We start from the raw sequence: 16,175 nt of genomic DNA, 5'->3' as shown, positions 1-16,175 counted from the left end.
GCAGCTGTTAATACAGTCTCTTCTGTGGCTGGAAGTGTGCAAGTGTCATGGTACTGGAAGGGCACGTTCCCATAGCGACGGTTGGAACTGGTCTTGGGGAAAGTGAGCCCCAGTTTCCGAATGAGGCGTGGAGGCAGGCGACAGGCTTGGATGAGCTGGAGAAACACTTTTACGGATGTGCCCACATTCCCGTTCTGCATCAGAGCAGGTGGATTCAGTTCGGAGAGGCTTCTGAGGTCGGCCTCTGTGAATCGCTCTGTTAAGGAAACACGGTGCCGCTGTTCATACTTTGTTTTATAGGGGAAAGATCCGTCATCTGAAAGAAAGGAAAAAATAATAATACATGTACAAAGAGTGACAAAAACCACACGATGTGAAAGGTTCGTGCACCTCTTACTTCTAGGCTGGGTCATTGTAATTCCTTACTGTCAGGTTCTCCTAAAAACTTCCCATAAAGCCTTCAGTGAAAAACAAAACAAAACAAAATGCCGCAACGAGAGTGCAGACAGGCACTAGAAAGAGAGATCATATTTTTTCCCATACTGGCTTCTCATCACTGGCTTCTTGTTAAAACCAGAACTGAATTTTAAATCCTTTTCCTCACATACAAAGCCTCCATCTTATCTTAAAGACCTTACAGTTTAATATCATCCCAGTAGCACTCTCAGCAGGCTTATGATTTATGGAGTTTCCAAAAGTAGAATGGGAGTCAGAGCCTTTAGCTGTCAGGTCCTCCCCAGTGGATCCAGCTCCCAGTTTGGATTCAGGAGACAGACACCTCTTCTACGTTGAAGGTTAGGATTTAAACGTTCCTTATTGATAAAGCTTATAGTTAACATCATAGTCATAATTTTTTTTGCTACAGGCTCAAGGTGCTGGGCTGAGGCTTCCCATGATGCACTGAGCATATAGTCTCCATTCCCATCTTTTCACCCCCCATATGTTTAATATGCCACTACCGCATGATCTTAACTTTTCTTTTAGTCCTGCTTGTTGTCTATATGCTCCAGCCTGAGCCTTTTTCAGCTGGAGGTCTCTTCCAAATAAAATCAAGTTCTTTCAGACACCAGTATAGGAGACCCGTGTGCCGTAACGCTATTGCCTAAGAGAGGCCTAAATTCAAATCTTCCCTACAGCCATTTACTGTGTGTCTTGCCCATGCTCTTTGTCCCAGCTTTCCTGTCTTCTCTCCAATAAATGCTGCCCACGGCGGATCTTTTGGAATCTCTCTCCAACACTGTGGGGTGACTGTAACTCGAGAGGTAGAGCAGGTCATCTACTAATCAGAAGCTTGGAGGTTTGATCCCTGGCATACAGACTGGAGAAGTGTTATAATATTGAGTTGTATTTTGAGCAGCTTCAGCAACTAACCAAGTTTCTCTCATCCATCAGAGTGTCAGTGTTAGACAGAAAGCAATTTAAAAAGTGCTTCTATGAATTGGTGAAGGAGACAAGCTGTAGGAAGCACAGCAAGTGTTCAGGTAGAAGAAAAGGGTTAAAGTATATAAGACCCAGCCAATTGTAATGTCTGTCTTCTTCTTTCAGCTGCTCTCCTTAGGGGGTCACCACAGCTCATCTCCCTCCATCTCAATCCTTTGCATCTTCTTCAAGGGATAGGAGATGGAGGCAGATGCTACCTTACAGTTAACAGCAAAATATACCTTCACCCATGTCAGCTTCACTGCCACAAGGACAGATCAGGAAATCACCCTGGACGTAATACGTTTTAATAATCCTCCACATCTTTTAAAATTCAGTTTTGCTTTGTTGATTTAAAAGCATTTCCCCAAATATAAGATAAATAAATAATTTCTTATTTTTATAATTCTGGCTGTGATTTTCTTCTAAGGCTCACAACAGAGGCACAGGAACTACAGCTTTTATCACTGGATGATAACTAATACTCCTCACCTTGACCTGTCAATGACTAATGTGTCATGTGCCACATTAATACGTCGCATATGACATAATTCACCTTTGTCGTAGGAAACTTTGACTCTCTTGATAACACATCGTCTTGCCAGCCAGTTTCCCTTCGCGTCGATCCAGTGGTTCCCCGCATACATCCTCACGAACCTCTCAGCGTCCTTAGCGCGAACTGAGACGATGCAGCAGCACGACCTCACTGCCGGCTTTGACTCGGCTGGGATCTTTGTTAGCTCAGCGGACTCCGAAGATGAGGAACGGGGCTCCGAGTCATCTCCAGACACCGAGCTCTCAGGCGCCCCGGACTCCCTGAGAACCTCCGGCCTGTGTCGGTAGTGAAAACAATGAAAACCTCCGCTTTCTATGAACTGACTGTAATAATTCCTCAGGTCCGCTGAGCGAAACGCGACAGGAATGTTGGTTATTGCAAAATACACCGGAGGGTCAGCTTTAGCGTCCGCCATGATTGTTTATCTTCAGGAACGTTTGTAAATGACGTCATATCCGCTTCCGCAGACGTTACAGAAGTAAAGCTCATCGACTCATAAACGTTCATAACAATTATTAACCATGTCAAAAAAAAAATCATTAAGTATTAAACTTAAACGCAAGAAGACATCTTGGCAAAACCTGCAGAAACTTTTTCAGGGAGTTATTTGAAAGAATTATCTGAAAATAATATTTCGACCTTTTTTCTAAAAGGTCGAAATATTTAATTCGATTTTAATCTCAAAGTGAACACTAATATTTTTTCCTGCACAATTTTTATGTGTTATGAGCAAAAAAAATTTAATTAATCAAATCTGATTAAATAAAAACAGTCCGGGAAATCCCTCCTTTTTATTCCCTTTTGCTGAATTCTCCATCATAATTAAATCTAGGATATCTGGAGAGCACATCTCTCGTCCTAACGTCTTTTCTGAAAGTACTTTTTCTCTTTCTACTATTGCATATGCTGTTTTTGGTTTTATGAGACTGCTGCATTATATTGTTTATGCATGTTTTACGGATGTAAATGTTTAATGTTGAGCTCATTTAAGCTTGCTTTTTTATAATGTGCGTACAGTTTAATATACATCAACACATCATAATATATATGAGTGTTGCGTTTATAGCGTCCCTGACCTGTCAAAGCCTGTCAAAGGCTGACTTTTAAGGTAGCTCTTAAAAGTCAGCCTTTTTTATGGACTCAGAAAACAGCCCTGTTTACCTTTGAACATAGCTTGTTACAGCCAAGACCGTTTTTTAACTCTTTATATATCAGAAGGAGAAGGCTCTCAACCCATAAAGGAACACGTCCTCATTCAGTTTAGCAGAAAATATCAAATTAAAAATCACAGAATCCAGAGATCCACAGTTTTTCACTGTAATCTCAAAATTTAATAAGTGGCTGTCAGACAAATGCAGTGGAGTAAAGGAAGGAGTACAGAAACGGTTAGCTCAACATTGAATGTCAGTATTTAAACATTTATTTATTTAGTGTACAATGTAGATACAGTGGACATTCACATGTACCAGCTTGTGTGTGTGTCTGCCAGTCACAGTTTTCAGGACCCCAACACCTGACTACAGACAGAAAGAAAAAAATAAAAAGCATTTTTCATAATCAGCTTGAATTCAAAGTCCAAAACAGGAACTAACAGAAATACAAATAAACCTTAAAGAAAGAAAAGCAGCAATATAATAATAAAACTAATGCAGTGACCCAAAATACAATCATCACAAAAATCCAGACCATATCCAAACAATCACCAGTCTTGATCCTTTTTATATTTTCACTGTGAAATCCCCCCTGACATCCACACAACCAGTAACCAGTGCTGCTCAAAATATATAATCAGATTGCTTAAAATCACATATTGGGTCTTAATGGTTGGATTTTTGGTGTTTAAAGTCTGTATATAAATGTGCTGTGTAATTTGTGGAAAACAAAGTGATGCAAGATTGGTCAGGAAAATCCAGAATCATAAACATCAAGTTAAAAAATTAGAGCCCAACCCATACTGATACTGACATTTGACATAAGGACAAAGTTCATTTGTCTTTATTGTTTTTTAAAAGTCTGACATTCCAAACTTGTTATATGATATTTTATATTAAGTTGTTTACCGTCCGCTCGATTCTACACAGGTCAGCTGGTTGCTGTGTTTGTGGCATCCCAAACAGGTAAGTTATGAACACAGAAGTTGCATTCAGATTCCTTCCAATGCTGCTAAAATTAACACTCTTTACATAGTTGATTGGTCTTTCTCCAATTTTTCCTTTAGTTTTAAAATGTTCTTTTATCTGCCATTATACATGCCAATACCGATAGCTCAGTAAATAGACCATTGGATTAATAGAACTGCTTAAGCACTGTCTTAATGTTTTCATACAGTATATATTATAAGAGGTCACATCAAAGTGGCATCGATGTGCTTTGATAGACAACATGTTTAATCATGTCTCACTTGGTTGCACAGGTATATTTCTTTTCACACTGACTATAAGTTGCCAATTCCGCCTCTTTAATAATGGTCACAGTAAAACCTTCATTTCATTAGAAATACACCAAGAGTTGTTCAAAACTGTTTAACTTAGCATGACTAGTAAAAGGATAAAAGAGAAAGAGGCAGCTGAGAAATATATCTAGTCAGAGTTCAGTAACCCAAAGTTAACCCTTGCTTTGTCCTTCACCTCAGCTTTTATTGTTGTATTTTTATAGTAATGGGCAGTAAAACTAGACTCGGGTGTCTGGACTCTGACATTATGTCACACATCATATTACACACACACACACCGTGCATTAGTCATCACCCTCCTGATTAGTGGAAGTTCAAACAAATTCTTGAGAATGTGCATGTGTGAACGTGTGTGATGTAAAAATAAAATTAAACAACAGTAGATGTGGTTAATATGTGATTAGATCATAAAACAGCCACCTAACTCAAGAGATGAACCTGTGTTGTGTGTACACATAGCAGACAGCTAAGCAAAGAACCAATTTTAAGTGGCAAAGAAAACATGATTAGTTCCCACTTGTTTAGTCAAACTTGTGCAAAATGCCAAAGATAACACAATTTGAAATACATAAAATAGTATTTTCACACCAACAAGGTCATTCAAAACTTGGCGTATCTCAGCATGGTGTGCAGTGTGTCCTTAAAATTTCAGTGGTGTTGGGGATCTTTTCACAATTGGTGAAATTATGAACAGTCAGATTTTGAACGACCATTCAATAACACGTGAAAAGCATCTGATTGGCAGTAGCTTCATTTTTCAGCGTGACAATGATCCCAAACACACTGCCAGTGCAATAAAAGCTTTGGCACATACAGTGGCTTGCAAAAGTATTCGGCCCCCTTGAACTTTTCCACATTTTGTCACATCACAGCCACAAACATGAATCAATTTTATTGGAATTCCACGTGAAAGACCAACACAAAGTGGTGCACACATGAGAAGTGGAACGACATTCATACATGATTCCAAACATTTTTTACAAATAAATAACTGCAAAGTGGGGTGTGTGTAATTATTCAGCCCCCTGAGTCTTTGTAGGCGTGTGCTGCTGAACTTGGGGAGTCGCTACAACGAGTCTTCAACCTCAGTCTGCGACTGGGGAGAGTGCCCGCCCTATGGAAGACATCCTGCATCGTCCCGGTCCCCAAAAGGAACCGGCCCAATGAGCTGAATGACTTCCGACCGGTGGCACTGACGTCACATCTTATGAAGACTCTAGAGCGGCTCTTCCTCAACCTCCTCCGACCACAGGTACAACATGCCCAGGACCCACTACAGTTTGCATACAAGGCGGGTGTCGGAGTGGAGGATGCCATCCTGTACCTCCTACACAGAGCCCACTCACACCTGGATGGGGGAAAAGGCACGGTCAGGATCCTGTTTCTTGACTTTTCCAGTGCCTTTAATACCATCCGGCCCTGTATGCTTCAGGAAAAACTGAACAGGATGGAGGTGGACCCCTGCCTGGTGGCCTGGATCTCCGACTACCTCACCAACAGACCACAGTACGTCAGGCTGAAGGACATCACGTCTGACACTGTGGTCAGCAGCACAGGAGCACCACAGGGAACTGTGCTGTCCCCTCTTCTCTTCACCCTGTACACCTCTGACTTCTGCTACAACTCTGAATTATGCCATATTCAGAAGTTTGCAGATGACACGGCCATCATGGGGTGTATCTGGGATGATCAGGAAGAGGAGTACAGAAGTCTGGTGAGGAACTTTGTCGCATGGAGTCACACAAACCACCTGCAACTCAACACCTCAAAGACTAAGGAACTGGTTGTGGACTTCGGGAGGTCCAGAGAAGGTCCACTGCCGGTTCAGATAGAGGGGGAGGAGGTGGAGGTGGTCAACAAGTACAAGTACCTCGGGCTGTGGATGGACAATAAACTGGACTGGTCATGCAACACAGAGCACCTGTATAAAAAAGCCCAAAGCCGACTGTACTTCCTCAGGAGGCTGAGGTCTTTTAACATCTGCAGGAAGCTCCTGAGGATGTTTTACCAGTCGGTGGTTGCTGGAGTACTTTTCTATGCTGTGGTGTGCTGGGGGAGCAGCACAGCAAAGAAGGACTCATCCAGGCTGGAGAAACTGATCAGGAGGGCTAGCTCTGTGGTCGGCATGAAGCTGGACACTCTGGTGACAGTGGCAGAGAAAAGGACATTAAAGAAACTGATGGACATTATGGACAATGCCAGGCATCCTCTGCACACGGCCATAAACAACCAGAAGAGTCTGTTCAGTGACAGGTTGCTTCTCCCCAAGACAAGAACTAACAGACTTAAAAACTCCTTTGTCCCACACGCCATCAGACTGTTTAACTCCTCTCTGGAGGGGAGAGGGAGGGGAAACAGGAGGACAAAGGAGGGGGGAACAACTAAGCTGTAGTGCCTCTTCACCTCACTGTACAATACCTTGTGCAATACTTTTTGTAAATAGTCAACGGTGCAATAGACTCAATACTTGAAATGTGCAATTCACTTGTATTTTTATTTTTTATTCCTATTTATTCTATTTATCCCCTTTGTATATTTTATTTATATTTGTCTCTGTATTTATATATGTGTGTGTGTGTGTGTGTGTGTGTGTGTGTGTGTGTGTGTGTGTGTATATATATATATATATATATATATATATATATAACAATTCTGTAACTGTAACTTCGGTCGTTGCTGTGCTTTTTTTGGAAATCGAATTTCCCAGAGGAACCCACCCGAGGGATTAATAAAGTTCTATCTTATCTTATCTTATCTTAACCACCTTTTGCTGCAATTACAGCTGCCAGTCTCTACCAGCTTTGCACATCTACAGACTGAAATCTTTGCCCATTCTTCTTTGCAAAACAGCTCCAGCTCAGTCAGATTAGATGGACAGCGTTAATGAACAGCAGTTTTCTTGCCACAGATTCTGGATTGGATTTAGATCTGGACTTTGACTGGGCCATTCTAACACATGGATATGTTTTGTTTTAAACCGTTCCATTGTTGCCCTGGCTTTATGTTTAGGGTTGTTGTCCTGCTGGAAGGTGAACCTCCGCCCCAGTCTCAAGTCTTTTGCAGACTCAAAGAGGTTTTCTTACAAGATTGCCCTGTATTTGGCTCCATCCATCTTCCCATCAACTCTGACCAGCTTCCCTGTCCCTGCTGAAGAGGAGCACCCACAGAGCATGATGCTGCCGCCACCATATCTGACAGTGGGGATGGTGTGTTCAGAGTGATGTGCAGTGTTAGTTTTCCGCCACACATAGTGTTTTGCATTTTGGCCAAAAAGTTCCATTTTGGTCTCATCTGACCAGAGCACCTTCTTCCACATGTTTGCTGTGTCCCCCACATGGCTTGTGGCAAACTGCAAACGGGACTTCTTATGGTTTTCTGTTAACGATGGCTTTCTTCTTGCCACTCTTCCATAAAGGCCAACTTTGTGCAGCGCACGACTAATAGTTGTCCTATGGACAGATTCCCCCACCTGAGCTGTAGATCTCTGCAGCTCGTCCAGAGCCACCATGGGCCTCTTGGCTGCATTTCTGATCAGCGCTCTCCTTGTTCGGCCTGTGAGTTTAGGTGGATGGCCTTGTCGTGGTAGGTTTACAGTTGTGCCATACTCCTTCCATTTCTGAATGATCGCTTGAACAGTGCTCCGTGGGATGTTCAAGGCTTGGGAAATCTTTTTGTAGCCTAAGCCTGCTTTAAGTTTCTCAATAACTTTATCCCTGACCCGTCTGGTGTGTTCTTTGGACTTGTTGTTGCTGCTGCCAATATTCTCTTAGACAACCTCTGAGGCCGTCACAGAGCAGCTGTATTTGTACTGACATTAGATTACACACAGGTGCTCTCTATTTAGTCATTAGCACTCATCAGGCAATGTCTATGGGCAACCCCACTTTTCAGTTTTTTATTTGTAAAAAATGTTTGGGATCATGTATGATTTTCATTCCACTTCTCACGTGTGCACCACTTTGCGTTGGTCTTTCTTCATGCAACAAGAAGAAATGGGAGTGAGACAAAACATGTTTATTGAAAACAACGCTTAAACTGAAACAAGCGGTTTTACAGCTGATGAAAGTTTAGGACCACGTGCCTTTAAAAGGCCAAATCTGTGCAGAAATGTGGATTCATTGACATTTTCTGTCAGGTAGTCACACTGTCATAACGTTCTGACGGCAAAGGCAAAAAAACGTTCTCTTTTTGAACGTGGTCGGGTTGTTGAACTGCACAAGCGGGGTCTCTCGCAGTGTGCCATGGCTGCTGAGGTGGGATGCAATAAGACAGTCATTTCTTAAATGATCCTGAACGTTATGGACCAAAAACGTCAAGTGGAAGACCCAAAAAAATTTCACAAGCACTCAGCCAGAGGATCCAGTTGACTGTCCATCAAGACGCTGGATGATCCTCGACCCAAATTAAGGCCGTTACTGGTGCCAACTGCAGACCCATAAACATCAGATGGCATCTGAGACTGAAGGGCTTCAAAAACAAAAAACATCAAAAACATCTTTAAAAAATTTTATTTCACTGCAATTTAAAGTTCAGTGTGTATATGTGATGGATGCATGCAACCACACAACTGAGATACTTAGGTAATATTCATTTGGTCTTTTGTCTTATGTTTATGTTATGCTCTAAAGCTTCTGTGATCATAAGTTAACTAATTTGATATTTTGAGTTTACCTGTAATGCATAACAGCACTAAGCTATAGCCCAAATGGTGGCATAGACTTTGCTTTGCATTGTTTGTTATTTTATATAGGTATGTTATATTGATTATATTTCTGCTCTTTCTGAGTTACCTGACCTCCGCTCCAGTCCTTCCTGGTTTGGCTGAGGGTGGAGCTGGTTTAAATGCAGAAGCCAATAAAGTGGACTGGACCATCTATTGTGATCATGCAGGGGGAATGGGGTTCTTCTTGAATGATGGTTAGCTGTTATCTCTTTAGTTTTCACCTTTGGTGTATATAATGGTTTATTCATTTGCTATATAACTGGAGCTGTTTCTCATTTGGGCAGATCAGGTTGTTGAGGTATGTTTTTGTTAAGGGACTTTTGAGTAGCGTTAAGTTAAAGTCTTTTATGGGCCCACTTGGTTCTTAAAAACTTTATTTTTGTTATTTTGAATTTTTGTAATCATCTTGTCCTTTTTGGGGGTATAATAAACCCCTTTTTTTTTTTTTTTTTTAAGATTACATTTGTGCCTGTGTGTTCCTGGCTGCTTGATTCATGACAGTATATAAATGCAATTTCAATCTGAATTTTAATTGAGTGATTCTGGGGGTCTTTTTCGTCTCCTGAGTACGTGTTCCCATGAGGCCACCCTGTGTGAATCATCTTTGGGTTGATGACCTTATTAAAATGGAACCAGGCAAATGAACCTCTGTATTAGCAGTAGGTCAAGGCCAAAAGTCATGTTCAACACATGACGTCCATCATGCACCCACGTGGTAGCACGGAACGTTCAGTGGCCTGAAAAAACTGGAAGCAGTGGAAGTTCAGTCAGTCAGTGTTTTGGGAAAACTGTGAAGATGAGTCTGAGCGACTCATATTTCCACAAATCCAGTAATGCAATTACAGTAAAGTGTCCTAATAAATTATTTTAAGGTGCATGAATATTGAAGATATTAGGAAAACAGTCTTCAGCTCCTGTCTATGACATCATCACCATCTTGCTTCCCTTTACTCCGAACACAGTGGTTGTTCTACTTATAGTATGAAGGACGTTTCGTTTTACTGTCCTGGCAGAGATAAACGTCTGTCCTCCGTGCCCGTCTGTGCCTGCTCCAAACCTCTATAAACACGGGCCTTATCAAAACCATTTACAACTGTCAGCATGCTTGATGAAGCCTGAGGGCTGCTGAGTGCATTATAGGTCACTTCCCTGAAGGGAGCGCGCTCTTGAAGATAACCCCGTGCATCTTATCGTGTTTTGAAGCTGTGGTCAATTTCGATTAGGCTTCTGTGAGTACGGACATCGTGTCCCATATGATTGATATGATACTGTCCATCATAATGAGATCACCCTGGGAAAAAAACAGGGCTGTTAAACATTTTTCATGTATTCTTTCAAGGAATGAGTAAAGGCATTGATAACATAAAACAAATATTCGGTGACTGGCGCTGCCAGTTGTGTCTGGTGTGTAATCTCTTTATTGCGGTCATTCACTTTATGGACTGACCTTGACACAGGTACCCTGCAGTTCAGATCCTCCTCTTAAACTTCCAGTTTCAAGCTTCTGGGTTTGTCAGGCTTTTTGGCAAATGTGTCACTAAATAACAATAAATAACGAGGATGGTACATCATATATGGTGGCACCCGGGATCACTGACTATCATAAATGTTTTACTGTCTATAGTTCATGGCACTGGATGTTCAAACCAGAGGTCTTCCACATTGGGTTGTTTGTTTATTTCTTACGATAATAAAATCATTTTCTTATCGGCCCCAAAGCTCGGTGCCAGGTACGGGGTAGATAACAAAATAGGATAAATGCATTTAAATGACAAGTGGAAAAGTGTACAACATGTTACGGACACCATGAACTCCACGTACAGGAGTTTGTTGTGCTCATTTCAAGTTTCAGAAACTTGAAAAGAAAATTCATAAAAGTTAGTTTGATATATGAAGAGATATACGAATGTCACAGACTGAAGTAAGATCAACCTCATGGGGACAATAATTTGCCATGGCCAGTACAAATGTTTACTAGATTTTTTTTGCAGTACAGTAGTACAGCACGTATCAGGGCAATCAGCGTAAAGTCTGCACACCACAGCCAGGGCTGGAAATTCCCTTCACAGTACACAGGAGACTGATCTGGATTTCTTTTATATTGACTTGAGAATATTTTTTAAATAGTTGTGTGTGTGTATTTGTGAAGATATAAGACACACAATTTCCAATTTTATCTCAACACACAATGATAAAGAACACTTGAAATGAAATGAATAACTTCCAAGGTCAATTTTAAGTAAATCCCTACATACATCTGAAAAAAACAAAACACTTAAGCCTCAAATTATAAACCAAATCCCCCAAAAATAAAACTCACAAAGGTAAAACCAATAACAAACAATAAATAACAGTTTTATGCAGGTGGTTTTGTGTTTAATTGTGAAAAATAATTGTTTTGGGGGTGGTGGGAGAAAAAAAACGTGTGTAGCAGTTGTGTCAGTAGAGCGGTTTCTCACACATTCGTTTCTTGTTTTCTTATTGAGTGGATGGGGCAGAGCTGGAGGGCTGCAGGTACGGTGCAGTCTACTTCTTGGGTGCAGGCTGAAATATCTCAGCGGTCATTTTGCACAGATGCTGTGGATTCTCCAGCTAATAGATAAACGGCTACGCACCCACTCCAGTCGCCTCAGAATCATCATAATCACCTGACCCTGCTTTAATAGTAAGTCCCCGTGTTTCACAAAGCTTGACCTGTGATCTACTAACCAGTTATCTCTGCCTGTTCCCAAACTACAGATTAATCTTTACAGGAGGGAGGGATTCTCGAGACTGCCAGAGATCTGGACTTTTAGTGGCGTCGGTCTTTTCATTGGAACATCCGTTACAAATACAAAACATGAAATACAATAAAAACCACTGGGCAGCTGCAGATCCACCAGTCTGGGTGTCAAAGTACTCCTGGGTGATATACTGAATCCTGAGTCCTCCCTGATGTATCCATTAGAGTGTGAGTGGGTGTTTTAGGCACAGATAATAGTGCTGTGTGGATGTGTGAGACTGTAGAAAGCAGTTTGAATTTGATTTCAACTGATCTATGCGAGTAAAAGTCCATTTACCAGTGTGTGATAGTGCTGAAACGCTATTTCTGTACCATAAATAGAACCATATTCAAGGTTGTCCTGTGGCACACAAGAAGGTTTTCTAGCTCTTCTTCACAGGTTTGTGCAGAATTTGCGTTTTCACTGGATGCTTGTAGTCTTTACATTGCAATGTGGCAGTGAAAATAAATGTCTGCTCTATCAAATACATGTCCAACTTTTCAACCCTTGTGAGCTGGAGGAGGCTGAATTACACTTCTCTTATATAAAGCTTCCTCTGGTTAAAATCACAATATAAATAGTAATAACTCAGCTTGTTTAAAAGTCAAGATTCCTTGCCAAATAATTCGGTTTTATTTATATAGTGCCAGATCGCAGCAACAGTCGCCTCAGGGTGTTTTACATTGTCAGGTAAAGACAATAACACCAGGGTGGCTGTTTACAACCAGTTTCCACTAAATTAGAGTATTAAAATAAAATTGTCTTCTGGGATTTTACTCTTTTATTTGAAGTTATCTCGCAGGTCAGTGACCCAAGTCTACTTTGGCCTGTTTCCAGTATTACAGGTGTGAGCTAGCAGCAAGCAGGGGCTCACTGTGGGGCTGATTACTTTTGCAGTCCTTGGTAGCTTGGTACTGCCTGGGTTAATGACACCGGTTACAAGATAAGACCCAGCCCTCTTGATAGCCAGACTTTACATCAGCAGCTCCTTTTCATTGAGAAAAGCTTATCAGTTTCCCAGGGTTGTTCCAGTCACCTGGCAGAACACACAGTTGTTTTTCATATGGAACGTATTGACAAGTCAAAGTCCACTAAAGCAGGTTGGGCTGGCCTTATAAATAGAGGGAGACTCCAAGCAGCAGCAGCAGCTGTGCTCACAAGCGCGTGAAGAGGCCATCCTGCGAGAGGATTCATTTAACTGCCCACACAATCTGTGACTCGGTTAAAATGGACAGCGCGTGTTGTTGTTCAACCAGCAGTGATAGGACTTCAAATCCTATCCTGTACAACATCCTGAGCCAAATGGATGGCAGCAGACCAAGCCAAGGCAACTTCAGCTACAATTCAGTGCGTCACAGATGCAAATGTGAGGCGCGACGGACAGTGTGCTTGAAAAGGCCGTCGGAGATTTGCAAAGAAGCTTCGGCGGTTCTGGTAAAAACCCTAAATTTCATGAAAAACTTGCCCGCCTTTAACCAGCTGCCTCCAAACGACCAGTTCGCCCTTCTGAAAAGCTCCTGGGCGCCACTCTTCATTCTGGGTCTGGCCCAAGAGCACGTGGACTTTGAGGTGATGGACATCCCCACTGATAGCATGCTGAAAAAGATCCTCCTGAACAGACTTGAGAACCCTGAGGTGGAAAGGGAGCAGCCCACTATGGCCGGTGTCAGCAAACTCGTGTCTTGCCTCAAAAAGTTTTGGAGTTTGGATTTGAGCCCCAAGGAGTACGCATACCTCAAAGGGACCACGATATTTAATCCAGGTATGTATTCGAAGTGTTCAGCTTCAGCTTTCTCTGGTCAGTTTTCAGTGGTTTAATAATGGTGTGCAATATTAAGCATTCATGTAACTTTACAGTTTTGTTTTTCCACCGACAGACGTACCAGATTTGAAGGCAGCCCTGTTTGTGGAAGGCTTGCAACAGGAAGCTCAGCAGGCCTTAAGCAAGGTGGTTCAGCTCCTCCACCCAGGGGACGGGGACCGCTTTGCTCAAATCCTCCTCACAGCCTCCGTGTTGCAGAGCATCACCCCCAGCCTCATCACTGAACTCTTCTTCCGGCCTGTGATAGGACAGGCGAACCTGCTGGAGCTGCTGGTGGACATGCTCTTCTGCAGATAGGAGCAGTGGATTTTAGAGCTTTTCCGTCTTTGTGAAATGAAGGATTGCCTGATGGTGGGTTGCTCTAAAACACATTTACTATTAAACAAAACTCAAAGAAAACAAAAACTGTGAATTGTTGAAGATGGGGTTATGAACTGCTTACACTGAAAATGATGCCGAGGTCACTGAAGCCCAGTCTGACAAGATTTCGTCCAACTGAACTGGATTTGACTTTCTACATTAGGACAGAGTACCTACTGCCCATGTATTTGCGTGATCTCATGACGGGAGCTCTCTGTTGTAAATAATTATTGTTTGCATTTACAAAACTTTTCAAATAAATCTATTTTTTTACACAAATGAAGAGTGAAATTGTGTGTCGGTCACCTGAAAAGGGAAGTTTGTAATATATGTACCAGCTGGAACATCTGGTACTAACAGTCTGGTTTGAACATTTGACCCCTGCACTCCATTGGCAGGCCCATCAGTGATATGTGCAGGACAACATGACACATTAAATTCTTGTTGTTGCCAGAGCTCTTAAAAAGCAAATACCTTGAAAATGGGAGTAAAAGGATGATTTTGGGGTGATGGGGTGGCTGTAGCTCAGGTGGCAGAGCAGAAGGTCATTTTTACCTAAATAACCTCTGCATTAAAATGTCAGGAAATGTTTTACATGTTACATTTAACATGAGTGCTTATTGATTTTAAATAAATTAACAGCTAGTAGACTTTCTTGAAAATAGGTTTAGATAACTGTATTACAGAAAAACAAATAGTATCTGAACATATTAAAATAATAGGAATAAAGAATTTTACACTGCTTTAACAAATTAAGATCTTAACGAAGCCAAAAAAATAGAAGAAAAAAAGCATTTACAAAGAATATCTCAGTTCTCTGTGTGAAAATGTCCTGTTGATAACAAAGGTCAGAGGAGAATGACCTTCGATCTGACAGGAAGGCAACAGCAAGTCAAATAATCAGTTATTACAGCCAAGCTGTGCAGAAGAGCTTTCCTGACAGCACTAAAAGCAGCAGAAGAAGAAGATGCAGAAAGACCACACTGAGTGCCACTTCTGTCTGCTAAGAACAGGAAAATAAAGCTACACCAAAGCTGGACAATAGAAAACTAGAAAATGTTGTCTGGTCTGATGGGTTTTAATTTTTGCTCCAATAATCAGGTGGTAATGTCAGAAACGACATTCAGCTTTGAGCTGAGGCTGCTGGTGGTGTGATGGTCTGGAGAATACTCTCTTGGCACACTTTGGACCCATACCAGTGAGCATCGTTTAAAAAACCACAGCTTACCCGTTGTTGCTGAGCGCAGCCATCCCTTTTTGACCACAGTATGCCCGTCTTCTGTCGGCTGCTTCCAGCAGGTTAACACACCATGTGACAAAGCTCACATCATTTCAAACGGCTTTCTTTAACATGAAAATGAGTTCACCGCAGTCAAATCCCCTCCATAGTCACCAGATCTCAATCATATTGAGCATCTTTGAGATATGGTGGAATGGGAGATTTCCATCGTGAATGTGCAGCTGACAAATGTGCAGCAACTATGTGATCTTATTATGTCAGTGTGGACCAAAATCACTGAGTTTAGATTGCTGCATGAATCTCTGGAGAGCATGAAAATGATTCTATTGGTGGGAGGAAATCAAAAAAAGAGCTTTTAGGGGATATAACACAGTTATTTATTTATTCATTATAGAATAGGTGGGGGAATGACAGCTTAGAAAGGATTTATCAGGGGTCATAAATATATCCATGTTATTATTAGTTATGTATCTTGACCTGAGGATGGAGACACTATGTTTAAATGTGGCAGCACAGTTTTATACGCAGTCTACGTAATGCTTTCTTTTTTCTCTAATGGTTCTCTGTCCCCCTCTCATGGAAAACTGTGGAAGTCACACATTTTCCCAACAGAGAGAATCATAAAAATTGAGCCTGAACTTTATTGCGTTTGCAAACCCTTATGAGTGCAAAAGCCTCACTCGGAGTGATTTTAAAGGTTCAGCACCTGAAAGCAGCCGAGGAAAAACTTAAAAGGCTAAATCAGCTGCGACGGGAAACTCTTGACTGGTTCTTGGAGATCTGCAGGCTGCATCACTTATGGAGCAAGCTCACGATTGGTCTTGTCCTGTGGTATGTTAGT

General features: G+C 41.7%; 2 protein-coding genes across 2 annotated transcripts in view; one reads left to right on the top strand and one right to left on the bottom strand.

Annotated features, from left to right (window-relative positions):
• The window catches only part of gpatch3 (G patch domain containing 3), a 5,096-nt gene extending 2,701 nt beyond the window's left edge, over positions 1-2,395 (bottom strand). The window contains exons 1-2 of the mRNA XM_085365275.1: positions 1,976-2,395; positions 1-316 (exon numbers count right to left, since the gene is read on the bottom strand). The exon at positions 1-316 is cut by the window's left edge and continues 145 nt beyond it. Coding sequence (XP_085221401.1) covers positions 1-316; positions 1,976-2,390 — 731 coding nt within the window. The 5' untranslated portion in view covers positions 2,391-2,395. The remainder of the gene's footprint in view (positions 317-1,975) is intronic.
• Positions 2,396-13,068: 10,673 nt separating this feature from the next.
• On the top strand, positions 13,069-14,352 carry nr0b2a (nuclear receptor subfamily 0, group B, member 2a). Its single transcript, XM_085365273.1, has 2 exons — positions 13,069-13,674; positions 13,790-14,352. The coding sequence occupies exons 1-2, from the start codon at positions 13,140-13,142 to the stop codon at positions 14,029-14,031; spliced, it is 777 nt and encodes a 258-aa protein (XP_085221399.1). The 5' UTR covers positions 13,069-13,139; the 3' UTR covers positions 14,032-14,352.
• The last annotated feature ends 1,823 nt before the right edge of the window (positions 14,353-16,175 follow it).

Source organism: Diplotaxodon limnothrissa, linkage group LG11 (genome assembly GCF_057381915.1).
Source record: "Diplotaxodon limnothrissa isolate DT_005_m linkage group LG11, D_limnothrissa_male_GT1.1, whole genome shotgun sequence".
Taxonomy (NCBI): Eukaryota; Metazoa; Chordata; class Actinopteri; order Cichliformes; family Cichlidae; genus Diplotaxodon; species Diplotaxodon limnothrissa.
Note: the sequence above shows the minus strand (reverse complement) of the source record. Positions and strands in the feature narration are given on the sequence as shown.

Excerpts from the sequence above, each read along its gene's own strand:
- nr0b2a (XM_085365273.1), top strand. The coding sequence starts at position 13,140 with ATGGACAGCGCGTGTTGTTGTTCAACCAGCAGTGATAGGACTTCAAAT. Across the intron at positions 13,675-13,789 it reads GACCACGATATTTAATCCAG|ACGTACCAGATTTGAAGGCA; the intron begins GTATGTATTCGA and ends TTCCACCGACAG.